Source organism: Homarus americanus, unplaced genomic scaffold (genome assembly GCF_018991925.1).
Source record: "Homarus americanus isolate GMGI-L3 unplaced genomic scaffold, GMGI_Hamer_2.0 scaffold23617, whole genome shotgun sequence".
In the NCBI taxonomy this organism is placed as follows: Eukaryota; Metazoa; Arthropoda; class Malacostraca; order Decapoda; family Nephropidae; genus Homarus; species Homarus americanus.
In genome coordinates, this window is record NW_024720711.1 from 5,698,930 (window position 1) to 5,715,609 (window position 16,680).

The 16,680-nt window shown below is 44.0% G+C and overlaps 1 protein-coding gene across 1 annotated transcript in view; it reads left to right on the plus strand.

Moving 5' to 3' along the window:
• LOC121860792 overlaps nt 1–15,945 on the plus strand; it is a gene marked incomplete at its 3' end in the record, with an annotated part of 40,028 nt that extends 24,083 nt beyond the window's left edge. The window contains 1 exon segment of the mRNA XM_042358172.1: nt 15,722–15,945. Within this exon segment, the coding sequence (XP_042214106.1) occupies nt 15,722–15,945 (224 nt within the window).
• Nucleotides 15,946–16,680: the final 735 nt, after the last annotated feature.

Sequence of the window (16,680 nt, forward strand, 5' to 3'; positions counted from 1 at the left end):
GAGAAAGTTGTAGAGTTGGATCCCATGCAGGCTCTACAAGTACGATTCAATCCTTTACCAGTTATAAATACCACAGGATTATTTTAGAGGAAATCCCGTAACATTTTGACTGTCAATTGTTTTTGTTATTAATTCAGAAACTACAAATACAGTAACAGTTACATAAAAACAAATATCGATACAGCTACAAAATACAAAATACCTTAACACCTTCAAAATCACTATACAGCTACAGAGACAAAAATACAGGCATACTTTTATTTATAGAGACGAGAGAGAGCGATCGTATTGTTTGTTTCGTTTATACTCGTTGCGTGACGTCATGGCGGCAGGGTATACATTTTTGCCCCTCACACCCCTGATCTGTCGCTATTAAACATGTATGCCATTTTATATTCTGTTTTGTGTCTGTGAATAATACATAAAATGTCTATTCTCATCAGTGTGGCTATGTGTGTGTGGGGGGGAATTCACTTCATGGCTCTAAATATCTTTTTTTCCCTGACTTGAAGGGAAACTTTTTTCTGTCCACCACCTTCGCTTTTCTTCTCCTCTTCGTTATATTTTCTTCTCATGGTCACTTTATATCAATTTACCTTTCCTCCTCTTCCTCCTCATTCTCCTCCTCTCACTTCTTCATGGTGTGTGTGTGTGTGTGGCCCCGGACACATTAATTCTATAAATTCCACTTATTTTTGCTCGCCGCTAGGACAGTGTTATGTGTATTTCACCGTGTTTGGATTTAGGGAGTCAGGTTGTGTTTGGTTTTGTTGTTTGAGTGTGTATTTTATGTTTGAGTGTATTTTTGAGTGCATTTTATGTTTGTGTTGTGAGTGCGCATCGTATTTTTGAGTGTGTTGTAAGTGTGTATTGTATGTTTGAGTGTGTTGTGAGTGTATAATGTATGTTTGAGTATACCTTGAGTTTGAGTGTATTGTGAGTGTGTCCCTTGAGGGTGAGTGCGCCATAAGTGTGTGTACCGTAGGTTTTTTAAATAACAGATGACAAAGCTTACTACAGTACACTTCTACTATGTCAGCTTAGTACAGTACACTCTACTATGTCAAAGCTTAGTACAGTATTTTCTACTATGTCAGCTTAGTACAATACACAATACGATGTCAAAGCTTTTGTACGATGTCAAGCTTAGTTTCAGTACGCAGGGAGATTGTACCGCGCGGGGGGATTTCAAGCTGGTACATATTATATTGTATCTCCCGGCTGTAGCACGAAACTGTACCCGGAATTTGTATTGCGAATTGGTGCCGTGGGTTTGTGGGCGCTGTGGGATATTTAGTACAAGGGCGAGGTGCTTCCAATGGCGTTGAGCGCGTGTGTTTGAGTGTGATCTACTACCTGGTGCTTGAGTGCGATCTTTGGGTATGCGTTGAGGAATTTCTGGTTGAGTGTGTGTGTGTGTGTGTGTGTGTGTGTGTGTGTGTGTGTGTACAGGCCAACTGCTTGAGGATTGCCAGCGGGTAAGGCTTAGTGTGAGTTCATTCTTACTGTTTTATTTCTCTGTTCTCAGCCAAATTTTCCGTCTGATATAAATAGTCTCTCTCTACACACACATGTCTCTTGTCTGTTTCTCTTTTTTCTTTCTCTCTGCGTGTCTTTTGTCCCTCCCTCTCTCTCTCTCACCATTTCTCCGGTCTCTACACGCCTGCTCTCTCTCTCTCTCTCTCTCTCTTAAGGTGCCTGCTGTCGCCCAGTGTAACACCTTCTCTGTCCTTGACGTGTTCGCCTTCACCTTATCACCAACATTTTCACGTTATGGGGACTGTGGTGAGACTGTCAGAGAACACAGGTATTCTCTCTCTCTCTCTCTCTCTCTCTCTCTCTCTCTCTCTCTCTCTCTCCTCTCCTCAAAGTTCCTCCTCTCCTCAAGATTCCCCTCGTTATTACCCCTCGAGTCCTCCACTTATTAAAACAAGGGGACACTCGCTCGCTCCAGAGGCTGAAAATGCGTTAAGCCTTCCTTACCATCCTTCCCTTCCATTCTCTCTCTCCCTCCGCTTTCTCCTCTCCCTCTCTTTTCCACCCCTTCCCAAGCCCTCGTGTGCAAAGAAGGGAGGTGGGAAAGGTAGGAGAAAACTTGGGAGGGAGGGAGCGAGCGAGTGGAAAGTGAATATGATTATAATTCTCCGCCGCCACCGCTGAAGATTATTAATAGAGGTCTGGGTGCGACAGATTAACACGGTCGCGGGGGTTTACTGCAGTTACCCCCTCCTCCTCCTCAAGGATTTAGTTTTTTCTCAGTTTTTTTCTTCTTATATTTTGTTTTCTTTGAAGATGTGATTAGCAAGATGGGTTTCTATGTTATTTTCTTCTTCTTTATATGATGTTTCCGATTTCGTTCTCAAGGGGTTTAAATGTTATGTATTTCGTGTGTGTATCCTTACCTGTGTAAAAGAAAGGTCAGAAAATGAGTCCTAATTAGTGGAATTAGCGGTACCTGTGTGCTTACCTGTGTGCTAATGTGCAGTTCATTGTTGTAGTTAATTACTCTGTTTAGATTACGTAGTCAAGCCTGATGTTGTGAGTATTACTGTGTTCTTGTTGTTATTGTTGTTGCTGCTGTTATTATTGTTGTTATTATTATTATTATTATTATTATTATTATTATTATTATTATTAAGGTATAGTAGAAAGTCTTTAGTCTTTCATTAGTATTGTCATTATCGTTATTGATTAAGTTTATTATTTATTGTGAGGATTCTGATCACATGGTAGCGAGTCATTAAACTGATTATTAGTCCGTGTGTGTGTGTGTGTGTGTGTGTGTGTGTGTGTGTGTGTGTGTGTGTGTGTGTGTGTGTGTGTGTGTGTGTGTGTGTCCTGCAACTGTGTCTGGGTCCCTCACAACTAACCAAATCACACACACACACACACACACACGCATGTATATGCACGCGCGCGGCCATATCTTTCCTTAACACTTCCTTCGCCAGACCAATGTTCGCCCGTCTACTGCCTCAGGTAGTCGGCGAAGGTAGATGAAAAGGGAGTAGATGAGAGAGGAGGTAGAGGTGAGAGAGAGATAGAGATGAGAGGTAGAGGTGAGAGAGGAGGTAGAGGTGAGAGATAGGATGGAGTGGGGTGAGAGGTGGGATGAGGATGAGATGAGGTAGGGTGAGAGAATTAGAGGTGGAGAGGTAGAAGGAGAGGAGGTGCGGATGAGGTGGGGTGAGAAGAGGTGAGAGGTAGGGTGAGAGAGGGAGGTGGGGTGGAGAGAGTGCAGATGAGAGAGCCACAAGTCAGAGTGAGAGTGAATATGGATTTTCTGGAATTATTCAAAGGTTTTGAGAGCGACGGCATGGGACACCAGACCTGCCGGGAGGACCTGTTGCTGTAGGACCTGTAACTGTAGGACCTGTGAGGGGTATTATCTGAACCAGACCTCGGGTGGACCTGTGAAGGCCTGTGGGGACCTGTAGGTACTTGTGAGTGATCTGTAGGGAGGACCTCTGGGTGACCTGCAGGGAGCTGTGAATGATCTGTAGGGAGCTGTAGGTACTTGTGAGTGACCTGTAGGGAGCTGTAGGTACTTGTGGAGGTGACCTGTAGGGAGCTGTAGGTACTTGTGAGTGACCTGTGGGAGGTGTGTGAGCGACCTGCAGGGAGCTGTGAGTGACCTGTAGGAAGGTCATTATGGGGGTATTACAGGACCATCCGCCTGGTCAGTATTTCACCCTCCAGCCGGCTTCATTTTTCCTCACGCTGCTTCTGGTGTCCGACAGCAAGTGATTCACTGTAATTTAAATCCATTATTCAGCTCATAAGCAATGACGCCACCACCAGCCAGTGTTTACCTTCGTCTGAGTCCTCCTCCTGGGGGCGCTGCTGGTGAGGAGATATCGCTTCAACATTCCCAATCCTATCCTTCCTCCTCCTCCCATTTTCCTCTTCCTTTTCTCTTCCCCTCCCTCCTCCTTCCTCTTCTCCTCTTTCCTCCTTCTTTCCTCCTTCTTCCTATCTCTCAGTTGTGTGTTTTACTTCCTTTTTTTATTTACTGCTGTTGGTTTATTTTATATTCTCGACAAGATCAAAGGTCGATGTTTTGTGTGTGTGTGTGTGTGTGGGACCATGTGTGTGTTTTGGTATGAATTAGTCTATCTATCGGCCTTTCTATCGAGCTTCCTATCTATTCATCTATCTATCTATCTGTCTATCTCTATCTATCTATATATCTATCTGTCTGTGTGTCTGTCTGTTAGGGATGGCTCACCACGAATCACTTTACCGCAGCAGCAGACAACACCTCTCCGTCCTGATCACTTAATAACTTGGGTACTTCCCTCTGATCCTCCCTACTACGTGAGGGACTCCACCTCTCTCCCTTACCTACTTCATCTCCACTCTCACACACACACACACACACACACACACACACACACACACCCGCCTTAGTCACACCTTTCCGCTCACACTTTGACGTCTCCCTCACTGTTAAATGCCTGTAAAAAAAATACAACAACAAAAAAATCCCACCAATTAGAACGAGCGTTAAAACCTTCCCCGTCTGTCATTGGCTTTGGGGATTATGACGTCACCAGGCGGGTATACGAGTCGGCATTAAAGTGAGAGTTGTGTATTGTTCCGTGTTGTGCATCTGATATTATACCCCGCCCTGCCCCCTGCCTCCCTCTCTCTCCCTATCCTCCTCCTCCTTCTCACTGTTCCATCTTTATGTATCTAGTAAATATGTACTGTATGTATATATATATATATATATATATATATATATATATATATATATGTGTGTGTGTGTGTGTGTGTGTATCAATATTTATTACTTGGTTAAATATCTCACAAAAATATTGAAAAAATCAAATCAAATCAAATCAAATGGCCTCAGTCTTCACCATTATCGTAATATTTAACACACTCATTATTATTATTGTTTTATTAATATACTGTACATTGACGGATAGAGAGAAGAGAGAGAGAGAGAGAGAGAGAGAGAGAGAGAGAGAGAGGTGATTTGCTGGTTCCTTATCTAAAACGACCAGACGTCCTTTCCACCTCACCCCTCTCTCTCTCTCTCTACCATCGTTCTATCTATCTATCACCACTAAAATGTCTAGTCCATATTTAATGAAGAAGCTTATATCATTAAGCCATGGGGTAAGACAGCCGTTCAGCCACTAGGAAAAAAAGTCATATCTAAGCCGGCTTCTGTGATGTGTGTGACTGGGATGGCTGGCTGGCTGGCTGGCTGGCTGGCTGGCTGGGTGGGTGGGTCTTAATATTATCCTGATGGTGGTGGTGGTAGTGGTGGTGGTGGTGGTGGTGGTAGTGGTAGTGGTGGTTGATTGTGGTTGCTGGCTGGCTATGTCACCTTGCTCACCGCCTTCCCAACACTTTGTCCAACTCTCCTCCTCAACTTGTCGCTAACTTTAACTCTTCTCTCTCTCTCTCTCTCTCTCTCTCTCTCTCTCTCTCTCTCTCTCTCTCTCTCGCCTCGCTCTCTCTCTCTCTCTCTCTCTCTCTCTCTCTCTCTCTCTCTCTCTCTCTCTCTCTCTCTTGGATCTTCTCGGACTTTCTGTGTTAAAGAGTTTAGTTCCCAAAGTTTTTAATGGACTCGCCTGCTATTACCATCATTACCATCATTATCATCATCATCATCATCATCATCATCGTCATTGTCACCATCATACCCAAAGGTCAAACTCAAAGATCAAATCCACAGGTCAAACTCAAAGGTCAAACCCAAAGGTCACGAGAAACCATTACAATATTCTGCGCTTCACCTTGCACAGGATGTAAGGGGGTGCCCATTAAACTAGCCCCCTCGTGGGCAATCTAATCTAAATCCTCTTTGGTTACTTACATTGAGTTACTTATTCCCAGCTTTATTCAGTTCCCTATCTCCTTCTTATTCAGTTTTATTACTCAGTTTTCTTAGTCATTTCTCTTCTTTTATTCTGTTCTACCCTTTTGCTGTTTCGTTAATCTCGCTTTCTTATTTTGTTGCTTTATTCTGTGTTTCTTCTCTTATTTTCTCTGGGTTATCTCTTTTTCTTTTGTCTTTCTTTTTGTTTATTTTCTTTGTGTGTCATCCTTTCTCTTTTCTCTCTCTCTCTCTCTCCACGAAGGTATCAGTTACAATTTGTGTCTCAATGCATGCCACAACACCCACCACCTTTTCTTTTTACCTGTTACACACACACACACACACACACACACACACACACACACACACACACACACACACACACACACACACACACACACACACACACACACACACACACACACACACACACACACACTCTGCCACCTTGTATCCTTATTTCTCTAAGTTTGGGTTTGTTTACAAGTGGTGGCAGCGGTGGGATCTAGGACAATGTTATGTAAGTTTGATGCTGAGGTTGTCTATGTTGGTGTTTGATGTGCAGAGAGGAAGGAGAGAGTGAGATTAAACCCAAATTTGGGAGAGTATAAATAGATAGATAGATAGAGAGGAACAATGCTTCAAGTGCACTAGGGTATATACATGGCATTATTTAGAGAGTTACACCAGACTATTCTGGTATAGTTTGCGTCACTATAGAACGCACAGGTTTACAGCAGTCTTCCAGAATATCTCCGGTATACGTTACGTCACTGAGGGACCCACAGGGAGGTTTTGGCGCCAACTTTTTCCATTAAAGTGTGAGCAAGTTTGGCCGCGCGCCCACTTCCCGCCAAAAACCCCCACAACATCCAACCTTCCAGACCCTCGCTTGATTTTTTTTATATCTTTTATTTCCTTTGTAATAATTAATTTCTCTTCTATATTTAATGTTTCCAATTTGAAATATTTATGTTTATGTGAATAACATCAATATCTGTAAAATGTATTATTATCTGGGTTGATACAGTATTGTCATAATTCATGGATGATAGACAGTTATTTGTTTTATAATTTTTTCCATATTTTTTCCTCATAATAATTTACATTTGCGAGATGAGATAGTCAGTATTTTGACTCTGATAATATTTATACTTATTGTATCGTATATATATATATATATATATATATATATATATATATATATATATATATATATATATATATATATATATATAAAACATAAATGCGTTCGTCATTTTATGTGTATTATTCATGTATTTTTCTGTCGTGTGTGTGTGGGGGGTTATGACAGAGGTTCTTCATCTCGTGTAACTTCTCATAACATAAAGTACAGTACATTCTCTCTCTCTTTCTCTCACCCTTGGACCTTATGACCCTCGACCTCTGACCTTTCCTCCTCCGCTAAAGTCAAACAATTTTAACACAACATCACGAGTATTGTTTTAACCAGCGTGTGTGTATGAGTGTATGTATGTGTGTGTGTGTGTACGTAATGCATGTATACCTACCACCAGACCAGCAGTTACACACACACACACACACACACACACACACACACACACACACACACACGGGGTTGTAATTATCACTCTAATGGCCGCCTCTCCTGACTGACTGACGCTCTGTGTTTTACTTTCCGCGTGAGGGAGTTTTTACAAATACTTCTCATTACGAAGGCTGTTAGGTCTGTGAGCTTGTTTGTGTGTGTGTCTGTAATCCATAGTTTCTTGTTTGCTTTTTGTTTGTGTATATAGAACGTGTCCTTGTTTGTGTGTCTGTGTGTTTGTAATCCATAGTTTGTTTGTTTTAGTTATAGTTATAGATAGTTATTAGTTCTTTAGTTTGTTTGTAATTTGTAGTTTTAGAAATACAGTTAGTTAATGTATTATTGTCTCTCTCTCTCTTTCAATCGCTTCTACTAACTCTTAACCTCTTCAACTCCCACTCAGGCTCTCCTTCTCCTCCTCCCCCTCCTCCCCAGCATCTTGCATCGTCTAATATATGACCGTCACTGTTACTCTCTCTCTCTCTCTCTCCTGACTATCAGCGAATGTGTCAGCCGCAACCAATTTAACTGTGTCCTAATGTGTGTGTGTGTGTGTGTGTGTGTGTGTGTGTGTGTTGAAATTATACACATAGTAGCCTCTGCATATAGGTTTGAACACACACACACACACACACAGTCATCAAAGTCTCATCACTCGGTCATTTATCACTGTTTATTTCTTCTCCTAGTTTATCAGTGTCTCTTCTCCTCCAATTATGTTTCCCCTTTTCTTTATCTCTCTCTCTCTCTTTCTCGTTTCTCTTCCCGTTTCACTATCTTGTAATTTCTTCTTGCTTTCTCTCTCCTTTCCTTGCTATATCTTTATTATCTTTCTTATTCTCAGTCTCTCTCTCTCTCTCTCTCTTCCCGTCATTCATCAACCACTATCTCACCATATCTCTTAGTCCATATATCTTCTCTTTCTCCCTCCCGCCTTTGTCTTCCCCTGTTTGTTTCTTCCTTGTTTTATCGCCTTTTCTCATTTATTTCTCTCTTTAACCTATCGACTCTCTCACTATGTTTCTTTACTTTCATCAAATCTCTCTCTCTCTCTCTCTCATTTTTAACAGACGTTTTTCCATTTCCTGTATGACTTGTGGCCTAGTTCCAGCCTTCTTCTCACCCCTCCTCTCACCCCTCCCTCTCCCCCTTCCCCGCCATGCCCTCTTCTTTTCACTCTCACTCTACCATATCCCTTCCTCTCCTCCTTCTCTCGCTGTTTTCTCCATCGTTTCTCACTTTTACTCTCTTCTGACTCTCACACTACACACTCTCTCGTCCTTTACTCTTGAATTTTACTCTCATTTTTATCCTTCATCTGTTCCTCCTTTCATTTTTGCTCTCACTTCTCTTAGTTTCATAACTCTTTCTCTCTCTCTTTACTTTCACATTTACTCAAATCGGATCTTACTCTCGACTCCTTTCTCTACTCCCCTCAGTTTATTCCTTTCTTCTCCTCTCCCTCCCTCCCAACCCACACTCCTAGACTCTCGCCCACGCTTTCTCCCTCCTCCTCCTCCTCTCCGCCTTTGACTAATCCAGGAGAGGGAGTGTCCATCTTAAAGGGGTTTGGTGTATCACTGTCACCTTTCTCTATTCATATAAGATCAAATTGTCTTTGTCTCATATATCATCTTATATGTAAAGTACAGTATAGAGAGAGAGAGAGAGAGAGAGAGAGAGAGAGAGAGATGCGTGTATACTTTAGGGCGGAAATCTCTGTTTACAACTGGTACGTTCGAGTTCGCTCGAAATGTTCCTATACTTTTTTTCCATCATTGTTCTTGATATATAATACAAATATATATATATATATATATATATATATATATATATATATATATATATATATTGAATAAAGACAAAGCTAAGGTGTCTGTTGTTTATTTTCCTGTATATATCTGATATTTGTAAGATTTTTATATATTTTTTTTAAAGTGAAATTTGCATCTGAGTTGGCGTATATTATTTTTGTGATATGAAAGTGAGAATGATTTAATGTTTATACGTGTTTCTGGCGCCACATTCCCGCCCTGAACTGAGAACTTGCGGGTATTGGAAAATATATTTTGTCTAAATTTGGCATAAAATTTATATCATTATTTTGTAGTTTTTGTATACCGTCCGCTGCCTCGTAATGATTTATGATTTCTTGTGGACAATAATGGACTTTCGTATACAATATCTTATTATATTTTTCAACTCTTACTATTAATAACTTTTTATACATTAAATATTGCGTATATATATATATATATATATATATATATATATATATATATATATATATATATATATATATATATATATATATATATATATATATATATATTAAAATCACACGGAAAATGGAAACAACGGAGCACCTTAGCTTTCGTCTTTATTCAATATATATATATATATATATATATATATATATATATATATATATATATATATATATATATATATTGTGTTTATAAATATTTAACTCGACCAATTCCACAAAAGTCATTAGAACGATAATGTTTTGTTTTTGGCGCGCTTTTGTAAGGCTTGATTTAGCGGCGTTTTTAGGGACATTGCAGCCAAGTTGTTTATGCTTTACTTAGAGAAAAAGACGTAATTATGTAATATTACATTAACGACGGGAAGGGAGAGCGATTTTATGCGTAATTTGGTGGCGGGTAGAGCGAGAACGGCGGTCACTGCTGGTGGTAATATACGTAATATTCTCTCTCTCTCTCTCTCTCTTGATAGTTTCTTTAATTCATGTTTGTTGTTTATGATCCGTTATTTTTTGTCACATTTATAATATGTATAAACATATGCGTACACATATAGTAGTGGTCATACATACATACATACAAATATAAAGAAATTCAAACGAGCACGCATACAGTCAGGGCCATATATTGACACACTTATAAAAAATATATGGAAAGGTCGAGCAGGAATGTTTGTATGAACAGGGAACACGCCCACCCTTCCATCCACCTACTTACACAATCTCCCACACACCCACCCACCTTCCACCCACCCTCCCACCCACTCACCAAGGGTGTAATGTGTGGTGTGTGATAAACTGTAGTAATAACAACCGTTCTCCCTGATCAGCTGCCATTATAGATCCTTGGACACCATTGGCTCATTCAGAATTTTCCTGCGAGCGGTGATTGGTGGGTTATGTCCATGCCGCTCATAGCTAATTTGCTAACGAAATTTCCGGTAATTAATGATTGGTCGAGTCTATTTTTGGGAGGATGTTTATACCTGATTGGCTGGCGTAGTATTGTTTACTTATCGGTGACTGGCTGGTGAAATTTGAAATATCGACCCCAAATTGGCCAACGGGGATTATACTTTTAATCTCCCTGAAAGATGATTGGATGAAGTAAACTAAAATTTGTACAGTGAAACCTCTTTTTAACGGACTATATAGAAATGAAAGTCCGTTATATCGAGGGTCCGTTATGAAACTTTCATCTAACGGATTATATTGAGAGAAATCCGTTTTTGGAAGTTTCATATTCTGTCACAGTACAGTACATTATTAGTCCTAAATTATATGTTACTACTACTACTACTACTACTACTACTACCTACTACTACTCTCCCTCTTTCTTCTCTCCATCCTTCCTGCCCTATTCTTCTCCTTCTCCGCCCCCCCCTCACTATCTGGCGGCAGTTTCCTCACCCTCTCATAATGTCCAGTAGTGTGTCACATTTTCGACGGGGGCGACGAGCGTGAGTGTAAGCTGCAGTGTGAAGGTGTGGGGGAACAGCGAGCCGCCCCTCTCTCTCCTCCCCTTCCCCCTCCACTGTGTGCTGACAGGCAATACCCTCTACCGCTACCGCTGCTGCCTTCTTTGTGCTGGTGAGAGAGGTCAAGGGGAAGGGACGTATGGTGCTGGTGAGAGAGAGAGAGAGGTCAAGGAAGGGACGTGGTGCTGGTGAGAGAGAGGTCAAGGGAGGAGTGGTGCTGGTGAGAGAGAGAGAGAGAGGTCAAGGGAAGGAAGTATGGTGTTGCTGAGAGAGAGAGGTCAGAAGGACGTATGGTCTGGTGAGAGAGAGGTCAAGGAAGGACGTATGGTGCTGGTGAGAGGGGAGGTCAGGGAAGGGACGTATGGTGGTTGGTAGAGAGGTCAAGGAAGGACGTATGGTGCTGGTGAGGTCAAGGAAGGTTGGTGTTGGAGAGGTCAGGAAGGAGTGGTTAGAGTCAGGGAAGGGACGTATGGTGCTGGTGAGAGAGGTCAGGAAGGACTAGGTGCGGTGAGAGAGGTCAAGGGAAGGCGTATGGTGGTGCTGGTGAGAGAGGTCAAGGGAAGGGACGTATGGTGCTGGTGAGAGAGAGAGAGAGGTCAAGAGAGGTATGGTGAGGTGACATACAGCCTTGAGGAATCATCGTCCTTGATAAAGTTGTAGTGTTGGGAAGATTCTTGGGGAGACGGGATTATGAGAAGTTTGTCCTCGAGATTGTACCGGCACTACCTCACGTGGTGGGGGGGTGAGGGTGGTAGAGGTTGGGGGTGAGGGGTGGGTAAGTGGGGTGAGGTGGTAGAGGTTGGGGTGAGATTATGGTAGGGTTGGGGGTGAGGTGGTAGGAGGTTGGGGGTGAGGGGTGGTAGAGGTTGGGGGTGAGGGGTGGTGAGGTTAGGGGGGTGAGGTGGTAGAGGTTGGGGTGAGGTGGTAGGGTTGGGGGTGAGGGTAGTGGGGTTGGGGTGAGGGGTGGTAGGGTTGGGTGAGGGGGCAGTAGGGTTGGGGGTGAGGGCAGTGAGGTTGGGGGTGAGGGTGGTGAGGTTAGGGGTGAGAGTAGTAGAGGTTAGGGGTGAGGGTGGTAGGGGTTGGGGGTGAGGGCAGTGAGGTTGGGGGTGAGGGGCAGTAGGGTTGGGGGTGAGGGTGGTAGAGGTTAGGGGGTGAAAATTGGTAGAGGTTGGGGGTGAGGGGCAGTAGAGGTTGGGGGTGAGGGTGGTAGGGTTGGGTGAGATTGGTAGAGGTTGGGGGTGAGGGCAGTGAGGTTAGGGGTGAGGGTGGTAGAGGTTGGGGGGTGAGGGCGGTGGGGTTGGGTGAGGCGGTAGGGTTGGGGTGAGGGCAGTGGGGTTGGGGTGGGGGCGGTAGGGTTGGGGGTGAGGGCAGAGTAGAGGTTGGGGTGAGGTGGTAGAGGTTGGGGTGAGGGCAGTGGGGTTGGGGTGAGGGCGGTGGGTTGGGGGTGAGGGCGGTAGGGTTGGGGGTGAGGGCAGTGGGGGTTGGGGGTGAGGGCAGTAGAGGTTGGGGGTGAGGGCAGTGGGGATTGGGGGTGAGGGCAGTAGAGGTTGGGGTGAGGTGGTGAGGTTGGGGGTGAGGGTGGTAGAGGTTGGGGGTGAGGGTGGTAGAGGTTGGGGGTGAGGGCAGTGGGGTTGGGGTGAGGGTGGTAGAGGTTAAATTGAGGATTAGTAGAGGTTAGGTGAGGGTGGTAGAGGTTGGGGTGAGGGGCAGTAGGGGTTGGGGTGAGGGCGGTGGGGTTGGGGTGAGGGCGGTGGGGTTGGGGGTGAGGGCAGTAGAGGTTGGGGGTGAGGGCAGTGGGGTTGGGGGTGAGGGTGGTAGAGGTTGGGGGTGAGGGGTGAGTGAGAGGTTGGGGGTGGGGGTGGTGGAGGTTGGGGGTGAGGGGCGGTAGAAGTTGGGGGGTGAGGGGTGGTAGAGGTTGATAGGGTACAGGTCATCCTCCACACACCCAGGTGAGAGAGATAGTGAGAGTTAATGAGAGAAACAGAATTGAGGAAAGAAGAGTACACACACACATTACAATAGTCGGTAAATATTTCTGTTTAAAGTTACGACTGCAATTGGTCTCTTGTCACCTCTCTCTCTCTCTCTCTCTCTCTCTCTCTCTCTCTCTCTCTTTTTTTTTCTCTCTCTCTTTCTCAATATAACAAATCACCGACCTCAAATCCCCTATTTTCCGAAGATTTTTAGGATTTTTCCGAGTAATCCCGAGATTATGTTGTGTAAGTCATGTTGGCAGACGCTAGGGGCGCCCTGAATGGTGATGTAATATTGGAACATTTTCAGTGTGAGTCTTGTAAATCTGTCGTGAATATTGCTACAGAAGTGTTGATGATAAGGTCAAAGTCTCATACCTAATTTAATTCATTTTTTTTCTCTATTTTTTACTATTTTTTTATAAATATACTTTTCCCATTCCTCTCTCTCTCTCTCTCTCTCTCTCTCTCTCTCTCTCTCTCTCTCTCTCTCTCTCTCTCTCTCTCTCACATATAAGTAAGTTAGGATACGACACAGCCGCCTCCCTCGACTGCCACTTAAAGACTGTAATTTAATTTCTCGCGCTCCTGTTGGCCACCTGAGCCCTGATAACCCCATCACTGTTCCCTCATTGGCTGGTACAGGTCATGACGTAGTGGTCTCTGATCGGTTGACCTCATAAGAATTCCCCTGATTGGTTTTCGAGATAGATTGATGCCTTGGGAAAATTTTTTGTGTGATTTGACACCGTAATGTTTTATTACGTCATGAAAGAGACTTGTGATTGGTCACGGCTGGGGGTGAGGATGTTACGAGAAGTCTTTGGCTGGTTGTTGTGTGAACCAATACGTCATTAGACACTATTTCATAAACTGTGATTGGTCATTATCGTGAGTAATGACGTCATGAGTATTTCATAAACTGTGATTGGTCATTATTTCTGTTTTTTTCCGTCTATGTCAGTTGTTACACTCGTTACATGTGTGTGTGTGTGTGTGTGTGTTTAGTTTAACAAATTTATTGACAAAGCTTGTAGTACAGTTTGCCTATTGTGAGTAATTCAGTCAGGTCTTGACACTGAGGGTGGTATCACTTCTCACTGCCATGTAGGACAGAGGTTCAAACACAAAGAAATACATCATATTCATTAGCAGTATATATAGGTCAGAGTCATGTGGGTGATGTCACTGTTCACTGCCATGCAGGACGAGGTTCATATACATTGGACGTCATATTTTAATGAAGACTAATTAGTGTGGGCCAGCAGCAAATTTTGGATAAACAGCAAGAATGTCCTCAAGCACCCACGATTCAGTAGTAATTACAAAGTTCATGATACAATAAGCCAGGTGGCCTGGAGTCTTTGAGAGTGTCACATTCAATAATATAGTGTTCAAGTGTATGCTCTAAAGGTTTATCACAAAGTTTACATGCTGAGTGTTCCGGTATGGGTACAGCGTTACTAACATGCCAGATGTGTCTGTATCCTAGCTAATTCTGGACACTACATCACATGTCTGGTTCTGTCCTTATGCTGGCCATACTGGTACCTCTCGTCACAAAATTTGTCATATTTACTAATGCTACAACTGCAGGTCTCTCTGCATTTCTCAGTTCTCCTAGATCAGAGTTCATGATTCTGACTTGAATGTTTTAAGTACAGCATTGGACAGGCCAAGGTCACGGTCATCATTTTTCTTTCTTACATGCCTCATTGGCCAGTTCTATCAGCACATGGCGTGCCTGATTCAACATGGGACGGAATCCACACAAATTCGATACGAGAGTTGTTCTCATTGGCAGTTATCACATTTCCTTTTATATCACATACAACTTTGTACATAGAACCTGACGGGCTGTTCATTGATTCAAAAGCACTTTGATGTGTGTGTGTGTGTGTGTGAGCATATCTTCATAATAATTGTACCAACTATGATGAAACCTGATCCCTCTTTCCAATCTCCCTTTCTTTAGTGGTTGCTGTGTCAATCTCTCCTCTCTTTCTCCTTTCCTCTTTTCACTCTTGTTTTCCCTGTTATTTTCCTCTTCTCCTCTCACTCTTCTTCTTTCCCAACTTCATCATCTTTTCTCTTACCTTACTTCTCCTCTTTCCTACTTGTTATTTATCCTCTCACTCTCTTCCCTCCTTCACCCTCTCCTCCTTCCTCTCCCTTCCTTCCTCCCCTCCTTCCCTCTCCTTTCACTCTCACACTTGCAATATATCGTTCCTCCTCTCCTCTCTTCTCCTCAACATCATCGTCTTCTCCCTCCTCGTTATTCATCTTGCCTCCCCTCCCTCCCGCCCTCTCCCTTCCTTCCCAACGAAGAATCTTCCCAGAAATCAGCCAGAAGGCGGAGACATTTCTTCGTTGGACCCTATTCCTTGACACCTACTCCTTGGCCCTCATTCCTTGACACCCTATCCTTGGCCCTACTGAACTTTCCCCAGCTGCCACTTTCACATACCTTCCCATCATCCACACACACACACACACACACACACACACACACACACACACACACACACACACACACACACACACATCCTTCAACCAGCTTCTCTTTTATATCTCTGTTTATCTTTCCCCTGTACCCAGATGCTGTACCGGACCTCTGCCAGGACACCTTCTTGAAACAACACAACCGGATGATCGAGGGCGCCGTGGTGGTGTCCGAGGGCGAGAGGAACGTCAAGTGCGTCGTCACTTTCCAGACAGACTCCATCCTCCAGAGGTTTATGCTGAGGTTCGAGAGGCTTCAGCTGGATTGCAATGACCATCTCTTCATCTACGACGGAGCCTATGATATGGGTGCACACAAGGTGAGAGGTCAGGTGAGAGAGAGAGAGAGAGAGAGGGGGAGATGGGAGGTGGGTGTTTGCAAGGGGAGGTGGATGGGTGGGTGTTGTAGCAAGGGGGGTGGATGGATGGGTGTTGCAGCAGGGAGGTGGATGGGTGGGTGTTGTAGCAAGGGGAGGTGGATGGTGGGTGTTGTAGCAGGGGGAGGTGGATGGGTGGGTGTTGTAGCAAGGGGGGGTTGGATGGGTGGGTGTTGTAGGGGAGGTGGATGGGTGGGTGTTGTAGCAAGGAGGTGGATGGGTGTTGCTAGCAAGGGGAGGTGGATGGGTGGGTGTTGTAGCAAGGGGAGGTGGATGGGTGGGTGTTGTAGCAAGGGGAGGTGGATGGGTGGGTGTTGTAGCAAGGGGGAGAGGGAAGAGATCGTTTACTTTAAGGCAATGCAACTCACTCTTCGGAAGGTTGCAATGGGTCAGTAGCCACTGTGATCTATATCAGTGAAGGAACTACGACATGGCAACTTGGTAAGTGAGAGCTGGAAGAGGCAGGGGAGAAATAAAGGAAGGAGGAGGAGTGCTTCTTCTAGGGCTTCATCTAGTGGGGGGAGGGAGCAGCTTCAGGAACCCACGAGCTGAAAACTTGAGAGAGAGAGAGAGAGAGAGAGAGAGAGAGAGAAGGAATCAACTACAGGCCATTGGATCATTCGTGATAGAACCCCACGGACCAAAGAGCTGGGAGAGGCAGAGAGAAGACGAGCCGAG